Source organism: Carya illinoinensis, chromosome 10 (genome assembly GCF_018687715.1).
Source record: "Carya illinoinensis cultivar Pawnee chromosome 10, C.illinoinensisPawnee_v1, whole genome shotgun sequence".
NCBI lineage: Eukaryota > Viridiplantae > Streptophyta > Magnoliopsida > Fagales > Juglandaceae > Carya > Carya illinoinensis.
In genome coordinates, this window is record NC_056761.1 from 4,303,062 (window position 1) to 4,326,411 (window position 23,350).

The 23,350-nt window shown below is 34.4% G+C and overlaps 2 protein-coding genes across 4 annotated transcripts; both read left to right on the forward strand.

Annotated features, from left to right (window-relative positions):
- Positions 1-1,202: 1,202 nt before the first annotated feature.
- Positions 1,203-7,553, forward strand: LOC122279076 (putative SWI/SNF-related matrix-associated actin-dependent regulator of chromatin subfamily A member 3-like 1). The gene is made up of 3 exons (XM_043089399.1): positions 1,203-3,186; positions 3,781-4,072; positions 6,112-7,553. The coding sequence occupies exons 1-3, from the start codon at positions 1,627-1,629 to the stop codon at positions 6,915-6,917; spliced, it is 2,658 nt and encodes an 885-aa protein (XP_042945333.1). The 5' UTR covers positions 1,203-1,626; the 3' UTR covers positions 6,918-7,553.
- An 8,065-nt stretch (positions 7,554-15,618) lies between these two features.
- Positions 15,619-19,920, forward strand: LOC122278111 (probable mediator of RNA polymerase II transcription subunit 26b). 3 transcript variants are annotated; one of them, XM_043088210.1, is made up of 10 exons: positions 15,619-16,805; positions 17,102-17,170; positions 17,305-17,387; positions 17,917-17,990; positions 18,124-18,248; positions 18,373-18,400; positions 18,509-18,819; positions 18,895-18,985; positions 19,112-19,173; positions 19,357-19,448. In XM_043088210.1, the coding sequence occupies exons 1-9, from the start codon at positions 16,326-16,328 to the stop codon at positions 19,123-19,125; spliced, it is 1,275 nt and encodes a 424-aa protein (XP_042944144.1). In that variant the 5' UTR covers positions 15,619-16,325; the 3' UTR covers positions 19,126-19,173; positions 19,357-19,448. The 3 variants fall into 3 exon arrangements, with proteins under 3 accessions (XP_042944144.1, XP_042944142.1, XP_042944143.1); XM_043088208.1 differs by lacking the exon at positions 19,112-19,173 and having other exon boundaries at positions 15,631-15,962; positions 16,308-16,805; positions 19,357-19,920; XM_043088209.1 differs by lacking the exon at positions 19,112-19,173 and having other exon boundaries at positions 15,638-16,805; positions 18,127-18,248; positions 19,357-19,920.
- Positions 19,921-23,350: the final 3,430 nt, after the last annotated feature.

Genomic DNA, 23,350 nt, shown 5'->3' on the forward strand with positions numbered 1-23,350 from the left:
TCGCCCCGTATACATTTTCATTTTCCATCTATTCTAACTTCGGACAAGGCTTATTTATCATAGGATGAATAGTCAAAGTCAGACCAGAATTGGTTTAATGGTACTTTGGTTGATGTCATTACGCAGGGTTTTCAAACTTTGCCTTTAAGACTTTGTTTATCCTTAGAGTAATGATATCCCTTAATTCTTTTTATCATTATTCTCCTCTTATCTCATTATGCATTATCAAATAATTAGAGACTGTTTAATATTCAATTTATGGATTATTTATTTATTAAAAAATAATAATAAAATAGATGATAAATAATATTTTTCTAAAGATTAAGATATTATTTTTTTTTAGAACAATATATAATAGAAAAAATGAGAATATAATTTTTAGTACTCAATTTTTTTGTATTTTTTTTTTAGCATTTTCTTGTTTGCTAAGGGAGAGGGCAAAAGCCAAAGAGCCTCCCCCCCATCTGCATTATCTGGACATGTGTACCCAAAAAGGTGTGTGCATGGCATCATTGACAATTGGTGGAGCTCTTCATCTTTGCCTCATTCCACCGCTTTCACAAGGACCATATCTTCTACTTTCTTTTTTTCTTTTCTTTTTTCTACTCTTTCTTTCTCACGCCATTGGATCTGTGAATTATATAGTACTATTGTTTGTAGTCTGAGGAAAAAAAAAATTCCAATTTTGATAAAATAAAGAGGGTTTGGAAAATTGTACAAATGAATAGAGGTTGTACATACATGCACCGATTAAACCCTTATCATGGAAAACAACGCCTATTTGTTTTCCTTTGATATTTTTCAAAATAAAATAATAATTTATAATAAAAAAATTATATTCAGCAGTCTTGCACCACACATTCATTGAAGGGTATATAGTGTACGGTTATTGAGTAGAATAACTCTTAAAAAAAATAAATTTATAAACTGATATGATTTTATGCAAGACATTATATCTATTTTATAATAAAAAATTATAAATTAAAATAATATATCAAATAAGGTGAGATTATAAATTTAGGATTTTCTTTTTACACCAAGCATTTATGTCAATAAAATTACACCCATTTAAAATGTGGTGAGAAAGAAGAAAGATCCAACCTGCTGCTCACTGCCTTAGAAAGAAGATTATGCGCTGCAGTCTTTTGTAACGTCATATAATATAATATAATATATATTATATATATGTGTGTGTTGTTGTAGGGTAGAGCCTATGCAGGCCACAACACACGCAACAGGAGTTCATACTCCAGCCGTTTTGTCCTGCTGCATCACGACCTCATCTTTGTTCTAGTTGTATACATCAAAATCCCATCTCTCGTTTTCCGGAGTTCGCTTGCTTCTGCTGCAGATGCATGTATCAAAGCTCGAACATATTTAGTGGTTGGATTTTGTGAAAGAACGAGAGTTTAGTGAACCTGGGCACCGTCCACGTTTGTTTACATAGAAATTACCGAGTAGTATTCCTCTAATTTATTCCCTCTCTCTAAACCCGCCTTTCGATTTGCATTCAAACAAAACGAACCAACACGCCGATACTTCCTGTCATAACTCTCTCTCTGTGTGCCCACCCTCTCGCTTTTCTCTCTGAACCCACCGCCATAACCCTAAGGCTGTGCGGTTGCCATGGAAGACGAAGACCCAGTAACACTTTTTTTGAGTCTTGATAACTGGCAAGAACCCCAGCCGGACCCAGACGACCTTTTACTCTCCCAAGATTCGCAGTCCCAATCTCCTACCGAAACCTACATGGTCGGCTTCGTAATCGCCAATATAGTGGGAATCCAATACTACTCCGGCACCATCACTGGCCGCGAGATGGTGGGTCTTGTCCGCGAGCCCCTCAACCCCTACGACTCTAATGCCATCAAGGTCCTCAACACCCGCTCCGTCCAAGTCGGCCACATCGAGCGCTCCGTCGCCGCCGTTCTATCGCCGATGATAGACTCTCGTATGATTATTGTCGACGCGATCGTGCCTAATACTCGTGCGGCTGGTAATAGGCACAGGATTCCTTGTCAAATTCATATATTCTCCAGAGTTGAGGCGATCGAGACCGTTAAATCGTCGATTTCGCGTGGTGGGTTGCACTTGATTTCTGATTCCGACGCTTCGTTTACACTATCCGAGGCCATGGTGGTGAAGGAGAAGAAGAAGGATGGGAATGAATTCAAGAGTGTAGATGAGATATTCAAGCTTGTTGATGAGAATGTGAACAAGAAGGGTGCGCTGGAAGCGTTGGAGCCGCCTAGAGACGTGATTAAATCGGAGCTCTTTGTGCATCAGAAGGAGGGGCTGGGGTGGTTGGTTCATAGGGAGAATTCTGATGAATTACCACCCTTTTGGGAGGAGAAAGACGGGTCTTATGTGAATGTTTTGACCAATTACCATACTGTTATGCGACCGGAGCCGTTGCGAGGTGGGATTTTTGCAGACGACATGGGGTTGGGTAAGACTCTAACTTTGCTATCTTTGATTGCTTTTGATAAATGTGGTAGTACACTTGCTTCTGCATTTCATAGTGCTAGTGTAGATGTAGAAAGCTTAGATGAAATGGGTGACGAGGATGGTGGTAATAAGGGTAAGAGGGGAAGAACTACTAAGAAGAGTTGTGCTGGGTCGAGGAAAAAACGCAAAATTGACGAGGCGAGATTGGATGGCTATGTGAAAGGAAAGTCTGTTCGTCTTTGTGACAAGTCTTCCAGTGATTTTGAAAACAAGACAACTCTTATTGTGTGCCCACCTTCCGTGTTTTCAACATGGGTAACTCAACTAGGAGAGCATACTAGACCTGGAAAGTTGAAGGTGTACATGTACTATGGGGATCGGACAAATGAGGTTGAGGAGCTCAAAACTTATGATATAGTATTGACAACATATAGCACCTTGGCTACCGAACATCATTGGTCAAACTCCCCTATGAAGAAGGTTGAATGGTGGAGAGTCATTTTAGATGAGGCACACTTGATAAAGAACGTGAATGCCAAACAAAGTCGAGCAGTCACCGATTTGATGGCTAAGCGGAGATGGGTTGTTACAGGAACGCCAATTCAGAATGGCTCATTTGATTTGTTTTCTTTGATGGCATTCCTGAGGTTTGAGCCATTTTCAATTAAGAGTTATTGGCAAAGTTTGGTACAGCGTCCACTTGCTCAGGGAAGCCAAAAAGGCCTTTCACGTCTTCAGGTAATATCATGTGACAGATTTACTTACTAAAAAAAAATCATGTGACAGATTTTGTTCTTCTTATGTGAAAAAGGAATGTTGATGTTATCTTATTGAATTTATGCATGCTTTGAAATTGGAAGATTTCTGTTCCGAATGGCTAAATGCTTCAAGTTTTCATGAACATTTTGTATAAATTTTTTTTTTTAGAACATATTTCACCAGATACTTTGTTACTTTGCACGGTCAAGCCATTGATCAGAATCAGAGCTGAGTCTATCTGCTTGAGGCTATTTACTAGAGCTGTCGGGTTTGCTCTAGCAACTGTACAAAATAAACTTAGCTAAGGGTCTAATCTACATGTTTGCATGAGAGAAAATTAATTTCATAAGAAAGTAAATAACAGGAAGAGATCTAATTAATAAGTTTACATTGGTACTGGGGGTTAATAAGAAGAGTATTAAGTTTTACAAAAAGGTAATTAAATTTTTTTAAAGCTTCTATTGAGAATTCTCTTTTTTCCTCCCAAATTTTGTCCTGTTTCTGCCGATTGATTTTTATGCATAAAGGCTTTCTGCTTTGAATTGGTAATAATGCATGTTGATGCAAATATAGGTTCTAATGGCAACCATTTCTTTGCGAAGAACAAAAGAGAAGGGACTGATTGGGTTGCCACCAAAAACTATAGAGACTTGTTATGTGGAGCTTTCTAGAGAAGAACGTGAACTGTATGATAAGATGGAAGGGGAAGCTCAGAGTGTTTTCCGGGATTATGTTGATGCTGGTAGTCTAATGCGCAACTACTCAGCGGTGCTTAGTATACTCCTCCGACTTCGCCAGATATGTATTGATTTGGCCCTCTGCCCCTCAGATCTCAAATCACTACTTCCTTCCCACAATATTGAAGGTATTGGTAAAGATGTAAATTAGTTCATCTTTTTAATTCCCTTTTTCTGAGGTTACTGCAGATGCAATTGGTAAGATTCCATGGAACTCTTCTACTATTGTATAGGAGATTATCTCTGCCTCTGCAGTCTTTTTATTGCCATCTCAAAACGTAAATTTGGCTAAGTTTGACTAGGCTTCAGTTGGCCACTCCATCCTAGATCAATTCGTGTTCTCATCCTAGATCCATGGAACTCTTATACTATTGTATAGGAGATTAGCTCTTATACTATTGTATAGGAGATTAGCTCTACCTCTGCAGTTTTTTATTGCCATCTCAAAACGTAAATTTGGCTAAGCTTGACTAGGCTTCAGTTGGCGACTCCATCCTAGATCAATTTTGTGTTCTCATCCTCTCTAGTCTACGTTTTCACATTTACTTCAGCTGGTGATTTTCTGTTCTCCTTTTCCCAATAGAGGAGGTACTTTTGTTGTTGATATATTTTTTTTTTATAAGTCTTTTGTTGTTGATATATGTATGGAGCTTGTGAAGTTATGCTGTTGTACGAGTCTTAAGAGAAGATGATGGTGTATTGCTTTCTTAATAAGGCTATAACTAAGACCTAAAGAGCAAGCTTGTGAGTTGCATGATCCTAAAGCTGGGTTTTGAAGGTTATTATAGACTACTCTGTACAGATTTTGTGTACTTGGCCTAAGATTTAGGTTTAAATGTTACTAGCCTGGAAACAATGAAAAGACAAAAAGAAAGGTCAATGGCCTGGAAGTATGATAACTATCTAAAAACCTATTCCTAATAGAAAAATTATCATAACAAGAATGGACTGCATTAGCACTTGATGGAACATAAAAAATTTATTAAATATATGCCATCATGCTGTGTGAAATAATGTTAGAATATCATATTCCATATGGAGTTGCTATGCTGTTCAAAGTGATGGTTGCCATCTTTATATGAGTACTTTGAAAGACTGGGACCTATTATGTTGGCTTACTGGATGGCTTACAGAGATAGAACAGCAGCAAAAGAAGCCTTTATTGGGTAAATAGTTGACAGTCGAGGAGAACATTGAAGATTTAATGTTAGAAGGGAGTCAGAATCAGATGTTTATGGTTTTATTTGTCTTAGAAATTGAATCTTGAACTCTTTAGCTGTAGGAAACTAGGAACTAGGTTGCAGAAATTTTCTTTGTAGCAGTAATGGACTTTATGATGCTAGGTTAAGCTTTAAAAGAGGATAAAGGTTTGAAGAACCGTAGGGAATTTAGGGTTTCCAAAAGGGTTGAAAGAAGCAGAAAACCCCAAGTCTTGGGTGCCTGTTCTTGGGACCTGGGGTGTTGTTATAGTTGGGTTTATAGGTTTGTTGAAGGTGGGATACGCTAGGATTTATGTTACAGGAATTGTCAGAGTTGGCAAGGTTGCAGCTTGAGTTCAGTACTGTTATGCTTCAAACCTGCCCCCCAGCCTCTCACTTCATTTCATTCTTCTTCTGTATTGTCGCTTGAATGAAGACGCCTGTTTGGCCCAGATGACCCAAGAATTTCACTATTTTGATTTTGCTAGTCCTTGGGAACAGCGTAGCGATGGATAATTGAGAATCAGAATTGGCCTTCGCATTAACCTTCCCTAGATATTACACCCATGGTTTGGTTGGCGTTTTTTCTATTTAAACTTGTGCTATGATCACTTATCAAAAAAAAACTTGTGCTATGATCATTCAAATTAGCTTCTGTTGCCAAATGTTTAAGAAGTCTGTGTTACTTGGAATTAGATGACTTTATTTTTCTAGTTTTCATTGATAATAACATTAGTGTATGATTGTCATATAGTGTGAAACTGGGGTAGTCAGTGAGAGCAGTCTTTTAGCAGAATCGTTCATTTCAATTCTAACTCTTTTTTTAAGTGGTTTATTTAATTTTTTCTAGAGATTTAGACTGGTGAGAGTTGTGATTATCTCATGAAGATTACAAAACATATTTTCTATGATTTTCTTCTAATGGTGTTTATTTTGCACTCACAACTCTCTATTTATATCACGAGCAGATGTATCCAATGACCCCGAGTTGCTGAAAAAGATGGTTGAGGTGCTACAAGATGGTGAAGATTTTGACTGCCCAATATGCATTTCACCACCATCTAATATTGTTATTACACGTTGTGCTCACATATTTTGCCACCCGTGTATTTTGAGAACCCTTCATCACAAATCCTGCTGCCCTCTTTGTCGCCGTCCCTTGACACAGTCTGACCTGTTCTCAGCCCCTCCAGAAGCTTCTGACACTGATGATAGTCAAGTATCCTCTTCAAATACAACCACATCTTCCAAAGTCTCTACTCTTTTAAAACTTCTCGTGGAATCAAGGGATCAAAACCCAGCTACAAAATCAGTAATATTTTCACAGTTCCGTAAGATGTTGATCTTACTTGAAACACCGCTAAAAGCTGCTGGTTTCAAGATTTTGCGCTTAGATGGATCTATGAATGCAAAGAAAAGGGCTCAGATAATTAAAGAATTTGGAGTCCCTGGAGAGGATGGGCCCACAGTATTACTTGCTAGTCTCAAGGCTTCGGGAACAGGTATTAACCTCACAGCTGCTTCCAGAGTCTACTTATTGGAGCCATGGTGGAACCCGGCAGTTGAGGATCAGGCAATGGATCGGGTCCACCGGATCGGGCAAGAGGAGAAGGTGAAGATTGTGAGGTTGATTGCTCGAAACAGCATCGAAGAGAGGATATTAGAGTTGCAAGAGAAGAAGAAGAAACTTGCAAGGGAAGCTTTTGGAGGTAGGGGCCCAAAGGATAGGAGGGAGATTGGGTTAGACGATCTCCGCACCCTAATGTCTCTGTGAGCTCCTTTAAACTCTTAGCATGTACATGAATGTGCACAAATATTACACTCCCAAGTGCACATGTACATATTTTGTACGCTCTCCCTGCAAAATAGAAGTCATGCATGCTTCTGTATACACAGGCAAATCTAGCGTGGATACCGGATTACACAATCTTTAACATAGATCTACAGATTTTTTGACCGGAGTTGCCGAAGGTGGTTTTGATAAACTTTAGGTGCTAAGGAGAAATGGCGCTCGGAAATTGGAAGTTTAAATTCTTTTTGGAATATTTTTTATAATCTCAGTATCACTACTGTTGCCACAAGGAATGAATATATGTGGGATGGCATGAACTTGGAACTCTATGGTTTAAGCGACATTTTCAGGGCAATGACAATTTTCCTTCACTGCCTTGTTCTTAAATCCTTTAGCAAGCGTAATTTGGGTGGTGGGATGAAGTGATTTTTTAAGTTGCATTTGTTAGTCTATTACTGGTGTTATGAGTCATGCCTTTGTTCCATAAACCTAGGTGAAAGAGAGACATGCCCAGCCAAGTTCTGGCAGGACGCTGAACATGTACGGCCTAGTTTAAGAATTTCATTGTTTTCTCGAGAAACAATCACCTTTCAACAGAGTAGGGTAATCTTTCTTCTACTAACCTTTTTTTCATCAAGTATAATTGTATATAAATAAACACAGAATCGAGATGGATTGCTATGTATACACCATCTCCATTTCCATCTCCATGGTTGATACGATAGAAATTTGCTTTATTAGATAATTTAATTTTAAATTTCTTTCTCTTTCAAATTTATGTAATGTTTCAAGTCACAGCACGCTTCTCGAATGGCCTTTGATACTAACCCTTTCATGATTGTTCTTTTTCTTGCATTGTTATTATTATTATTATTATACATTGTTATTATTATTTTTTTTTTTAATTTTATTCTCTCAACAGGTACGCGATGTATGGATACTGAGTAAAATTCTTCACTTAAATTATTAGCATCCAAACGAGCCTTAAATTTTGTAGAGATGTGGATTTGGTATAAACAATTGGGAAATTTAAGAAGCAACTAAATTTGTTGGCTTGGTAGATTTTGCTATCTTTATTATAACAAATAGGCCGATTCCATGCGGTTTACCTAACCACCATTTTCTTCTTGTTTTTTATTTTTAGTTTCATCGAAATCATTTAAAGCTTTTAATTAAGTGCATGTTTAGAAATGCGGTGGGAAATTTAATTTATAACTTTAAAACTTATAATTTATAACTTAAATAATAAGTTTTATTATTTAAAAATTATTTACTGTTTGATAACTATATGTTTAAAGTATTAATTAAATAAACTCTATAACTTATAATAAGAAAAATACCAACACATTAAATAGATTATATTAGACTAATTAATATTATTTATAAAAATTGTTAAAGATATAAATAATAAAATTTATCTATTCTCGTAATTTTAAATTTTTTTAAATAAGTAGTAATTTTACATATTATCAAAATAGAAGTTTTGAATTGGAATCTTAGTTCTATACTTCATTCAATGAATTAAATATTTTATATAAAAAATTGTTAAATATATATAAATATATATGAGATAAAGGATGATTTCACAAAAATGATATATCTATAAATATTTTTGCAACCAACTATGTGTTCGGACCCCGCCAACCTCCTGTGGCCTCATGGCACAAGACCCAACTTCCTCCCCTCTCTCAATGTATTAAAAAATGTATATATATTTAGTTGTAAGTATAATTACATATTAATATGTATATTAATTTAATGTAATTGATTAAATTATAGATTTTATTAAAAATAATATTAATTTAAATTTTGAATATAAATAAATCAATATTGATACATAGATTAATATATAATTTTATTTATATGCAGTAAAAATCTTAAAAAAAAAAACTGTTTGATCGGACCACCTTATTAAAATTAGTATTTTTAATTTGAATATTTCAAAACTGTATAGTTACTTGTCCACAGCAAACATTAAGGGGAGGAGCTTCAGGAGCGTAGTCTGAACAAATTCACACATGGGACGCGTGATGCCTGAGCTGACCAAATCATAGAACAAGAGCCAACCGTTGTTCCATCAAAAGAAAACACGTGGCACATCCTCCACTGTACCCACCATCCACATTTTGCAATGAAAAATGATACACCTAACATATATATTTTTTTTATAATTTTTTATTAAATTATGAGTATTTTTTATCAAATAATTCATAAAAATAACACCATTTTATATAATATTTTCAATTTAAAACATGATTGTAATAATGATTATAGGTATATTATTACTCTATTGAATTTTGGACCAATCATTAAAATAATCTGTTTTTATTATAAAATATATTTATTATTTTTTAATTATAAAAAAATAAAGTTAGATAGATAACAATTTATAAAACTTCACGTCTATTTTATTTAATTAAATCATACTATAAAGAGTTTATTTCTTAAAAAAATGATACGGGATCTTAAGATTAAGCACTCAATAACACGATGAGTATTTGACCAAAATTTTTTATATTTTCAATTTATCATCTCCAATAATACTCACTCACTTAAATATTAAAAAAATTATAGTAATGTATTTTACTCACTTAAATAATTTTTTTTAATATAAATCTCATATATATTTATTTTTTAAAAAAATAATATAGGAGACTTCTATATTTTATAAATATATATATTTATTTATTATTTTTTCTATCCAAACAGTTGTTTGTCGGAGTTGAAACAGTGCACTGCTCTGGTACACCTGTCATTCTCAAGACAATGGATATGCAGCTCAGCCAATTGCGATTCATATCAGTTTGACCTGGAGTTAAAAGAAGTTAAGAAGAGATATGCCGTACACGTGGCTAAACTGTGAATTCCACCGCGAGTATTAAAGGATAAGTTATTTCATATTTAAAAATTAAATTAATATTATTTTTAATAAAATTTATTTTTTAATCAATCATAATAAATTAATATATATATTAATAAAAAAAATCTTTTTATCATTCTCATATTTTATATACTACACTTATTTTAATTTTTTTTATTTTTTTATAATAAATATGTAGTGTATTGATGATAAATAAAATAATTTAATTAATTTAATAAAAATAAAATAAAATAAAAAATAATATTTTAATATATAAAATATATAATATGGGATGATGTGTAGCATTTCTCATATTATTACTATATTTTTCTTTAAAGAATATCATCTGTACACGTCAGTAAATGGTTTCAGACTTTGATAAGATAGGATCGTATCGTGCAAATGCGAGTCCACCAGAATAATTCGATGACGTACCGTTTAAGCAACCGGATGGAGGGACCACGTGTTGAATTAAAGGCTGCACAGTGCTGAGTTGTTATTCAGCACGTGTACCATGTTTTTTGTACAATAATTTATTTTGCTCTTTCTATTTTTTTTTTCTTTTTTCTTTTTGGACGATAAGGTCGTAAGATAAATTTAAAAGTTTTGTTATATATAATTAAATTTACGTATTAATCTATATATTAATATTAATTTTTTATATTTAAAATTTAAATTAATATTATTTTTAATAAAATTTATTTTTTAATCAATCACATTAAATTAATATATATATTAATACATAATTATACTTATAATTAGATCTTTTCTAAATTTAAACTCTCCATTCAACTATCTACATTTTCCCTTACGTTCATATTTGTTATAATTAAAATTTGACAAAAAGGTAACCATTGAGATTATCTAATTGTTTTGAAGAAAATTGGACTATTCGTAAAAATATGATTTTTTTAAATATTATTGTTACGAAACCACTAATTTTTAAAACATTATCGTTTAGAAAGATAAATAATTAAAAAAAATAGTTACAGAAGAAAACTAAAAAATACGGGCACAAAAATTAATTAAACATTTACAAAATTTTGAAGAGAAATAGGTTAAAAACTTTCCTTCCACTCTTCCCCTAGAGACAAAAAACTAAGTAATTAAGAATGTATAAAGAAATAGTAAAAAATAATAATAAAGAAATAATAGGGAAAAATTATCTTAAGCGTGTTCTCAATATTTCTCAACATGTTGTACTACTGTTTATTATTTTATTATTATTTTTCACATATTTTTTATTATTTTTTATTACTATTTAATATTTTATTATTATTTTTTATCTACTTTTTTAATATTATTCACAATATACTTCAACACTTTTCAACACCCAAACCCAACTTTAAGACAGTTTGGCACCTATATATCCAATCCACGTAGTACAGTATCACGGATAAAAGCATTTTTGTTAATAGAAACTCAAATAAATTACAAAATCTAGTTTAACAATACACTCAGTTATCTTATTAATTAATGCGATTCTCACTCATGTATCGCATGTCTCATTTGATTACACAATTAAGGTAATATGAGATATTTTATTAAAAATTAATAAAATATTATTATAATATAATTTTTTAATATTAATTTTATTTAAAAATTTAAAAATTTTAAATTATTTATTATATTTTGTGTAAAAATTTTAAAAAAATTATAATTATTATATGAGATGAGATAGTTTGATTTTTTATGACCAAACCAACCCGTAACCCTAATTAAGAGGGTCAATTATCTAGATGGTTTCTTGTTTCCAGCCACTTTTTTTTTTTTGGAGGAGAAACTAACTAGATTATTAATTTGTATAGAAAAACAAAAATGCCCTTTACATTAAAATAACCCTAACACTAAATACTATATGTTAATATTAAAACAAACTTTTAAGCAACATATTCAAGTAATTTGATGTTTTCAATATATATATTCTCGATGTAATATTAGACTATATAACGTTACATGCATTCATACGTTATACATATTAACAACGAAGAGTTTGTCCTTCAACAAGGAAAATAGCGTTGAAAGCACGTGAGAGCATTGAATACCTTGCTTGCCTTTCCCTTCATATGTTTTGTGATCAGTTGCAGCATTACTGAAACAGTACGGCCATTGACCACAGTTTTCACCCTTTCCCGAGTGAGTGGATGCCGTGTCATGTCAATGTGGTTTAAAAAAAAAAAAATTAGTTGCAAGTATAACTGCTTATTAGAGCAATGTTATATATAGTTGTGGAATTGTCAACGCCGTACAATCGCTTTAAAAAAGAGTGGGATTTATAATTAAAAAGTTAGTTTTTTTTTCATGTGGGTTACATGTTAATTCATTTTTTTCAAAGTGACTGCATGCCGCTTGCACAACCACGACTGTAAATATCATTTCTCCTGCTTATTAATATGTATATTAATTTAATATAATTGGTTAAAAAGTAGATTTTATTAAAAATAATATTAATTTAAATTTTGAATATGAAAAAATCAGTATTGCTGCACAGATTAATACGTGATTTTGTTTATACGTAACAAAACTCAATCTCAAATCAGGGAAAAATCATCGACGATCCTGTAGTCGGTCTTTTGTTTTGCTCTTTTTAAGAATAAATAAAAGAAAACTTCTACATAAAAACCTTACACCAAATACTTATATTTTATTAATACGTGATTTATTATTTGTGTGCTTCTATCTTAATGTTTAAAGATGTATAGATTTAAATAAAAAGATAAAAACGTGCATCTTATATTTCTCACATACATGAGATTTCGATCTTCTCTAAAAAATGGTTCTCAATCTAATGAAAGAGTAAAAATATAAAGAAGTTGTTGAAATGAAGGAGCGCGACGTCACGTTCCTTTCATGACTTGTCGAGAATTTTAAATCCGGCGGGGGGGGGGGGGGGGGGGGGGTGTATGCATGCCTTCCATAATGTATACAGATTTCATTTATTAAACAGAATAATTTTAATCAAGATGAAAACTTTTGAAGTTGGAGTAAAAACTTTATAATAATTTATATTTTATATACAAAACCAACCAATGAAGCGTCATAATGTAACAATGCATTAATTTTACATTCAACACATTACCTATATGTCTTGTGAGTTTGGGTTCAAACTTCAAACCCATGCCATTAGCCAATGACGTGGGAATGCCATTCATTGGTCTAAGAATTAAAATAAGGAAATTGGAAGGGATATTTTCGGTACCGCTAAACCGGCCTGAACCAAATATTGAAAGCCTAATGATCATAATGTAACTGGCCCACCAAGCGATGAATTTGAAAGATAGCCCAAGTGAGAAAATGGAAATGAGTCAATGCTTACTCTAACGTAACTCTATCTGAATGACATGCAAGAATGCCATGCCGCATTAAATGTGTAGATATAAAATATAGTTAAGAGATCTCTACAGGAGGCACTGTTTCTAATAGAATGCTCAGATAGTAGTCACACTCACCCACTTGTCATAGGGGACTTGATTTGGGAGAATCACACCGCATTAAACGTGGCGGCATGGTGCCCTATATAGGAGACGAACACCCTTGACACGGGAAATGGAGCCCACCTCGATAGGAAATATAAAAGCTTAATCCCAAATTAGAAATCAAGGCTCTTGCACTATTACATTGAAAATCCTCTCTATCGCTCAGATAACTGATTTAGATATTGAAGGTGTTTAATCACCCATCATGTCTTTACGTTGCTTATGTGAAAAATTATTAAACCCGTGAATTGGTGTACGAAACACATCATTAGTAAAATTATTATAATAAATATCCTTGAAAGGTTAAATACAAGTGGTTGAAGTTTGAATTATTGAATTTTGAGAAATGTAAGCCGCAGCTATAAAAATAACAAAAAATATATTTATAAATCTCTTTTTACATATCTAAAATAAATGTTTAAACATGACTTTTGTGAAATGTCATAAATGTCAAGATATTATATTTTAATAAATAAGTTTATAAATATATTTTTACTTTCTCCAAAACATATCAAATTTATGAATTAATTTGTTTCTTTAAAAAATCATTTACAAGTCACATTTATGTCGAATTTTTTACCCAAAAATAATTAATTTTCCTTTTTTTTTTTAACAAGGTTTCTCTCTCTCTTTTTAGAATAAATCTACTCAACCCCCAGTTCCCTCACCCCACATCACACTCCTGACGTGGCGAACCCGATTCTTCACACACGTCACTGTTCAATCTCTCGTTTCTCCCTTCTCTCACTCGGCTCCCTACTTTTCCAGTTCTCCCTCTTCTCATAATCAAGACAACGAGCATATAGTCTCTTCTCCTATATCTCTCGACGCCGACGCTAATGCTCATCCCAGCCAGCACCTCAGCAATAAATCAATGCCCTTCAAACCAGCCCCTTCACGTCTCTCACCTATGAAATACCCTAAAATACTTTTTCCTCACCTCTCACCCAGCCCCTTCTTCACATCTCTTTTGCCAAGTTTTGCACCATTCGCTCGGGGTAACTCGCATTCCCATTACCGCAAAGCTTCTCCACCACCATTAAAAGCAATTCTTTGTCTCGCTTGAGCCCGTAATCAATCTCCATCCTCTGAAAAAATTACACCACATCAGTCGACCTCCCGGCACAAATGAGCCTGTCAATGGCAGATTCCAAGATTTTAGACCCAACAAGTACCTCCATTCATGAGGAATTCATGGATCTCCTTGAAATCTTTGCGTCGACCGACGTAATCGACGAAGTAGGACATGGTTAAATCTATGTGAGTGAAACTAGGGTTGGAGATGAGCTAGTGATTATCCCCAGGACCGTACGGCTAGCATCGGGGCAGAGATTGATTGTGAAGAGGACCAAGTAAGGTATTGGATTGATGTGTGAGAAGCTTAGGTGGAATCTTTGGGAGATTGGAAACGGTTCAGACTCAGGGTTTTTTAGTAGTATTGGAGGAGAGGGGGTGGGAAATGGGATCTGGTTCTTGTGGGGTGGATGAGGACGGTGATGAAACAAAAGTTCTCAACAGAGAGAGAGAGAGAGAGAGAGAGAGAGAGAGAGAGAGAGCTTTATGGGTATTGGCAATAGTGGCAGAGATGGGAGAAGAAGGAAATGAGTTTATTGGAGAAAAGAAGCTGTCTTAAAATCCTAGAACTAGATTTGCTATGTGAAGAGTTTGTTTGAAGTTCAAACAGAGGAAGGAGAATAGAGAATTCAGGAAGATGAGAATCCGTTACCTACTTTCATTCTTTGGTCAAAACGCATGTTTTATATTAAAAAATAAATAAATAAATACCACGTAGACTAGGTGTGCGGAGGTTGCAAAACAGTAAATGACTGTAGAACGACTACCCTTTTTAATCGAAGTCATAAGTGTCAAACCCGTCTACTTCTTAAAATTTTTGAAGTGTTTCCGGAGGTAAATCCCGGAAAAGCACCGACAACAAAAAAACAAAAAAAAAAAAAGTGACACGAACCGAAGCTAACGTCACTGACTCACAGGACAGCCGCGTGAAATGCACGACCATTACCCACCACGCGTGAAATGATGGGTCCCACTCCCCCATTCGTACCAGTCCCTCAAAGCCGGCGCTCTCACCACAAAACCACCTGACAAATCAGACGTGTCACCAGAATGACCAACCGCACTATCCCACTTCCATCACCGTTCCGTCACGATAGCAATCCACGCGCCAGGTGAAGCATAATCAAGCATTTCCTTTCCCTTCCCTCGCTAACTGAAGTCTAATTTAAGTCCTAAAACACAACTCAACTACGTGTCCGACAACCCAACTTATAACTCCTCCCCCTCCCCTACCCAAACCTTACACCTCCGAAATTACCTTTTTTAGTTTTTTACCCAATATTTTTAATTAATTAACAAAATAACTAAAATAAACGATAATAGTTAATTTGTTTATTTATTAATAGTGGAAAACAGTGATATTAGTTTTTAGTTTTCTGAAAGGAAAATAATCTTTGGCTGTATTTGCAGCAGCACCTAGTATTTTGTGAGAAGAAGCAAGCGGAGAGGGAGATTTTAGAGTCTGTAATATTCCATATTTGTTACCTGAACCCCCGCCCCCACCTATCCTCTCTTACCTTTTTCTCTCTATAGCGTCTTTTTCTCTTCTTATAGATAAAATCCTGAAAATTTTTCAGGAAGATTGGAGCTCGTAACAACAGAAATCACGTTCTTTCTGTATGTTATTGATTAATTTTTATAACTGTTGATAATTGTGATGCTGATGATCTAAATCCCTCCTTTACCTAATTTATTTTGTCAATCAAAGAATCACCATATATTTTTTTTATCATCATTCTCATAGAATACACAATCTGAAGAGAAATTTTGAAAGAAAACAAAACAATGGGTTTCTGAACGGAGGGCTATCAAAACTCCGAAGTTATCTTTTTTTTTTTTTCTCCCATTTCTGCTTAGTATTCGAAATCAACCGGTAGGCGCTGAAAGTTGAAATTGTATTTTGGTATCATCGGAAAAACATGCAAATTGGATCTATTTGCTGAAATCCGATTTTTGATCTAGAATTTTCGGAGTTAAATCATGGCGAAGAAATCCGGGTCGTTGGAATACTGGAGGAATTACTTTCGGACTGCAAATTCTGACATTTTCAACATAATCGACCATGCGATCATGGTGGCGTCTTCGGATTGCCCCAAGGAGTTCAGGTTGCGGAGAGATCGAATAGCCGAGAGGCTTTTCTCGTGCAGATTGACGCGGTGTTCGGGTTGCGACCGGGTCGAGTTGGCGGTGCCCGGAAGTGAAGAAGAAAAGGAAGATGATGATGATGGAAATTGTAAGAGTAGCCAGTTTGGTAAAGATGGGTGTGCTTTTGAGGCTGGGGCTAGCAAGGAGAGCAAGGTGGATAGCAGTAGAGATGATCAGGGAGAGATGAACATGAACCAGGTTAGCACTTACAGCTATGGAGAAGCTGAGGCATTGACTGATGAGATCGAGGAAGAGTCTCAGATTTTTGATGAGGTCTTGAGGATCAAAGAGATTTTTTATAACAGTGAACAAGAGGTATTTGTCTTCAACAATTTAATTGAAGTAGTATGTTTATCTGCTTTTAGCACTCATGTATTCTCCAATTTTTTAATCTTGGCGTGGCAAAGAAGCGGGGGGTCTTGTAAACTTTGTTGATGAGGAATTAGACTTTAGACCCCTCACCCTGCAGTTTTATGGATCTTTGAAATGTGTTTTGAGTATTTCTTCTTATAAACAATTTTGCTGTTTGTTTGGCCGGTGTGATGAGAATTGGTAACGTTGTTGAGTTTTCTGATGCCTGATTTGTGGTGCTTTTGTTAATGTTGCGACAGTCTGATTCAATCTTGGTTGAATCGTTGACGAGGCTTCAGTTGATGGCTCTGACCGTGGATACTCTGAAGGTTTGATTTGAATCTTTCCTTTAGTCTTTGGATTAGTTTGCCACTTGTTTGGGCAGCAGCAATTGTTCTTTGGTTTCTCATGTTTTCAAAAAGATTTGGATGAGTATTGGGTTGACAAAGTTTTTCCTTGTCAGGCAACTGAGATAGGAAAGGCTGTCAATAGGCTTCGGAAGCATGCATCAAAGCAGATTCGTCAATTTGCACGGACTCTTATAGAGTATGAAATCCTTTTTTCTGGCTAACTGCAGCTCACCTGCCTTTTATGTTTGTTGGAATGATTGAAAGATCAAGTTCAATCATTGCTTTTTGGCATTGAATCTGTGTGTCTTCTTTGGGGTATACTATAAGCCAGATGTTGATTTTTCTAATGCAAGCACACCATATGCTTAATTAAGTACAGCTTACCATTGCCAATTGGAGCAAGCTTTTTACCATTCGTATATTTGTGTCATTAATTAAGGATGACGTATGATACCATTTCGAGTTTGATTGCCGTCATCCATTTTTGTCATTTTTTTGTAGTCGTCATGCATTCTCATGGTTGTAGACGTAACTTAACCACCCTCTGGTAAACTGCCCTTTTTGTCAGTATGGATTACCTAAACCTGTGTCCAATTCGCATTGTCCACACGACTGTTGATGGTTCTTAGCCCACACATGTTATATTGGTTCTTTAATTGTCTCAGTTTATTTATACTGAGTCTTAATGTCAATGATATATTTTATCTTGATTTTGTGGCTTGCAGTGGTTGGAAAGACATGGTAGATGAATGGGTCAGTGCTACAGCTCCAGCTGTTGCAGGTATTGGAGCTGTTTCAGGTATGAATTTGTTTCCCAATATTTTATTATAACTTGAGATGTGTCTGCTGTTATTTCTTTATTTAGGTTTACTTGTAAAAAAACAAAAAAAAAAAAAAATTAGTTTTGGAAACTGATTATACTCATGAATTAGTAGGTTCGGGAGGTACCCCAGATTCTGTAAATCCGTCTGTTGTCGACGAATATGAGGGGCTTCCATCTCCTCCTCTGGATGGACTTTTCTTTGCTACTCAACCCACTTCAATAGAGCTCTCACAGGTACGCATCCTTTTTCACATTTGTTGAAAGTTATTGGGAAAAGTGTATATTCCTCTAGTGTATTGTTTATGGAACTGACTGGAGTTTGCTTTTTTGGGTGTCCAATAAACTTCACCATGCAAAGTTCTTTGATGGCATGGATGATGATGGAAGTGAGTTTAATTTGCAATATCTTCTGCTTATCTTAAATAGCTTTTGCTATTTGCTTCTTAATTAATGCCTCAGTTCTTAGTTTCATGATGTTAACCCTTGTTTTTCAGATCCTCGAAACAGTGGGGAATTCAGCAAGAATCGTGATTATGGAAGAAAACCAACGCAAGAGTGTCAAAATAATACAAAGCGGAAACAGCAGACACCCAATGTAGCAAATGTGCTGGCCAAGGACAACAAGAGTCATCAAGTAAAGAAACAGGAAGTCGTCCTGAAGCCAAATAAGCCTTCAACCACTGGTTATGGGCCCGGAAGACCTCCCAAAATAAGTACAGAGCAAATGGTCAGTGATGAGACAAAGTCCAAGCAAAAATCTGATAAGGTTGCTATCCACAAGAGGCCAGTGACTGGTCAGCAGAATGTAAGTAAGAATCTCTTTTAGCTTTAAATGTTGTAGTTTTGAGATCTTTCTGATCACTATTTCTTCTTAAACTAGAAATTCAAGTGTTCGGATGAGGTCGCAGACCAAGTGAAACTTGAAGCTACAAAGAGGAAGCTTCAGGAGCGTTATCAACAAGCTGAGAATGGTATGCCTCTTTCAGTATAACATTGATATTCAATGTTTAGCATTATAATCACTTTCACATTAGTTTCATCCAGAAGGCTTTCCTGAGTTTTTTCATTCTTTTTTATCCGGGTTTTTCCCTTTTTAGGAGGGGAGCTGTAAACTTTTGAAATTAGGAACTGGAGTAACAAGTCAACACTGGTATAAAGTGTGAGTTTTGGAAATTTTGAATAGCTTAAACTTTGGAAACAATATAACTTAACACTAAAATATCTCGTAACCATTTGTCAAACGTGAGTTGAGAGCCTTGAATGAATCTTTGAGTCTTTTCTTTTTTGACAAGTGAGTCTTGAACAAATCTGACAGTGGATGTAATACATTTATGTTCTACAGCTAAGAGGCAGCGGACGATACAGGTTATGGAGTTGCATGATCTACCTAAGCAGGGGCTTGGTCATAGAAATCCACATGTAAAGCCTGGGAACCAAAACCGGCAATGGTCACATGGACGACGCTAGGGGTTCTTTTTGAATCCCAAAAGCAACTAGGTTTTTCACTTTTCTTCCATAATGAAGTTGGCGGGAAGAACCCTAACAACTCTGGCAAATTCTGGCTTGACCTACCTGAGAATCAACAATGACAAATTCATTCCCCATTGCTGCTGGAGCGGCCAATTCTGATTTGGAGGGAAATCAACGCTTGAAAACTTCTTTTTTGCTAAATTGAATGCATTAAGTTATATAGACTTCTGTCAAAGGGCAGGAAGGCGGTTATAGCTAATGACTCTGAACTGAGTCCTGAGATGAATGTAGTATGTAGAGAACCTTGATCTGCACTTGTTTATTTACACCATGGGTTGTTTTAGCTAGTTTGCACAGAATAAGTGCATTTTCATAAGCTCTTTCCTGTATGTAAACTTTTGGGAATTTATACATAAAGAGGGTGAATGTTCATGCAGATTGCACAAATTTTATGTTTAATTGGATGCACATTTGATAAAATTCCTTTTTTTCTAGTTTTGTATCAAAGTGATTTTCTTGATCAAGCTTGTGCGCATGGGCTTTGCTTCTCTCATGTTTTATTGCGTATACACTATACTATCTATGGATATCTGCATTTGGGACAACCAATCCAATGGCAGAGATGTTGATTGCAAAATACTGAAACAACACGTGAAAATTTGATGCTAAATATGCCGGCTACTTACTGTTTCATTCATGGTGCTGTCTTCTTCGACAAACTTTTCCAGGCATTTCAAACGCGTCGATAGTTTTTCAATACAACAAAAATAACACCTAAAAGTCTTAAGATTATTATTATTTTTTTGGTCAAAGAACACAAAAACACGTTATAGATTTCGCGTTCTAATATTTTATAAGCAAATATTTAACCATATTCTTTTCACCCACGTGGTTGATCAATAATTATTTATTTAGTAATGTCACGTTTGAAAGAAAATGATTAAAAATATAAGAAATAACATGTTTTTTTTTTTTTTTTCATTTTCAATAAAATATAAGAGGATAATAAGCCCTAGCTAACTCCACCCTTGATAAAATTTAAACCAACCAAATATATGGAAAGAATGCATGCCCATCCATCCGGACCGATTATGTAGGGCATACCGTTGCCCAATGATATGGGGGTAAACTTTATGAGGGACCTACTTATCCATCTCTATGCTGACTCAGCAATTCAGCACGTATCGTTTTGACCAGTTTGGCCTTTAGGACCCACGCGTTCTTGTTCCACGTGCACACACGCATGCACACTTTCTTCCTTCTCTTTTCTTTTCCATTCTCTTTGTTACCCGCCCTTCTTGACCGTTCAACGCTCTTTCAATTAAAGGTTCTTTTGCCATTATTCTACTTAATCAGATGGGTGTGTTCTTTTTTAAGCAAATTAAAGAGGGTATTTACATGTCGAACTCTTTAATTTTATTGTAAAATCAGCATTAATTGAGTTTTTACATCTGTATAAATCTAACATTGGGTTTTTAATTTTATTTATAAAAACGTAAAATCATAAATATTAATTTCAGAATTAATCCAAAATTTTAAAGAAATTTATAGGTCTAATTTATCTTGTTCAGAGGCAATATGAAATTTATTCTTTAACATATTTTCTCACGTGCATGTTAGTATATTTCCTGATTCTTGTTATGGAGTAAATAATGTGAGTCTCCATTTATCTTGTGATAGGTTCTGATATTATGAAAAATTTATAAGCATAACTCATCTCATAAAACTTGTTTAAAGAGAAATATTGTTCATTGCTTATAAACAAGTCCAAGAATTTATTTATAAATAATATGAAATTTATTCCTCTAACACTTTTTAATATTGTGGAAAAGACTCGAACGCATACGCAACAGTTCCATTGCCGTGTCCTACAGCAAATTGTCCTCTCTTTTAAGTATTCAAGTCTTCTGGTCTGATCCAAAATGTCAAAGAGTTTGACAATTTCTAGTCACATATGCAAATGAATATGAAGATGAATTGCTGTTTAAAGAGACAAGCTCGGAACCTAGGCACGAATTTGCCTCAAACCCTTATCTTTTTCTTATGGTAGGTGAAAGGATGTTCGCTTATTTAGTTTAGAGTACCAATCTTAGAGATAAGTTCTAAATGCATAAGTCATGCCCAAATCTTAATGCGTTTTTCACACTTTCTATGATAGTCTATTTTTTTTCTATAAAATGTCTCTACAAGACTTGTATATAACATTATTCTTTACCTAATAATGAAAGTGACTTGTGCATGAATCCATAAAAATGGTCCAAACGTGGAACATGCATGTTTTTATCGTTTTACAGACTTTCACCGAAGATTCTTTCGACATCAATGCCACTTGCCAGCATCTACTTTCCAAATTAATCACATAAAAAAAAAAGGCTGTGAACAATGTGTGGTTTTTTTTTTGTTCTCTGATTTATGTACAGCTGCATAAAGACTTACCAATCAAAGCACAAAGGAGGACTCAATTATAGGAAAAATAGACGTGGGAAAGCAATTAAACTTTTTGGTGTCTGTAAATGTGTGTTGTTGGTACATCTGTTGTCTATGCAAGCTTGTCTCATTCCCATTCCAACCTGCATGTGATATTCTTTGGGACTGTCTGTTGAAACTTGATCAAACGGTCAAGAGATATCTCGTATGACCATATGAATTAGTTGAGCTAGGTAAAAAAGACCATAAAGGAGACTGCAAGCGAAACTTAAAAAGCTTTTAAGCAATGGAAACACAAGAAGTACTGAATCTTCCTGCCCTCTTCGTGATGGGTTTCTTGCAGCTCGAACTTAATTCCTGCTCAACTTCTGGAGATATTGGATCAGTCAGTTCTCTGTTGTTATCAATGAAATATTAAATAAAAATTTCTTATATCAGATATTAATTAATCTGCATTGAAGTGGAAAAAACCCAAGATTTCTTCTTTCTCCATGCACAAGACATGGTACTATTCTGCATCTTTTGGCTCCTTTCCTGCTTCAAACAGTAAAGAGATGAGGATACACATCATATGAGTATTAGTATTAGGTAACCCTACCTTTGTTATAAATATGAGATGAGACGAAAGTTGAATAAAATATTATTAAAATTTAATTTTTTAATATAATTTTTATTTTAAGATTGCGGCCATATGTGGTTCACAAAGTTGGTCATCAAGATTCATGGGTCCGGATGTCATGAAGAAATATTACAAATAATTAGTTTTTCAACATTTTCCATCAAGCACTCAAGTATGAGACAAAAGAAGTTTGTGGTTCTACTTAGTACTTATCCAAAGGTAAAAAAGAAAACAGAAATAAAGCTTACTGGGTTCTTATCTCTTTATATTTTTCTCGTAAAAATTAAGGTTTTATCTTTTACCCATATAGTTAATGGAAGAATAATATTAAATACAATCTTAAAATTTATGTTAGAATATACAAATCTCGTACATTTATTTAAAAAAAAAAAGTAGAATCTATCGTTATAAAAGATAATTTTTTTCATATAGATTTTAAATTTATCTATTTTTTTAAAGAAAATACGTATGATTTACATATTCTAAAATTATAAATATCATATATTTTCTCATCGAAAAGCACAAACCTCAATCCTTTTCTATCCATCTTTTGCTGGAGTGAGTGGCAACAGTATATCTCACTCTAATTTCTAAATTCTACCTATTGTCAATCCTATACACTGTTGTTGGGAATTATCAGCGAAAAAAGTAAAACAAAAGATGTAATTATCATTGCAAAATTATAAATAATTTTATTTTCAGATGATAAGAAAATATAATGTGATGGCTGTATAAGAGAATAATACAATAATATATAGTCAGCCTTATTCATCAAGTCGCATTCTTGTGGAGTGATACCAACAAATGAAGTTGTTATAAA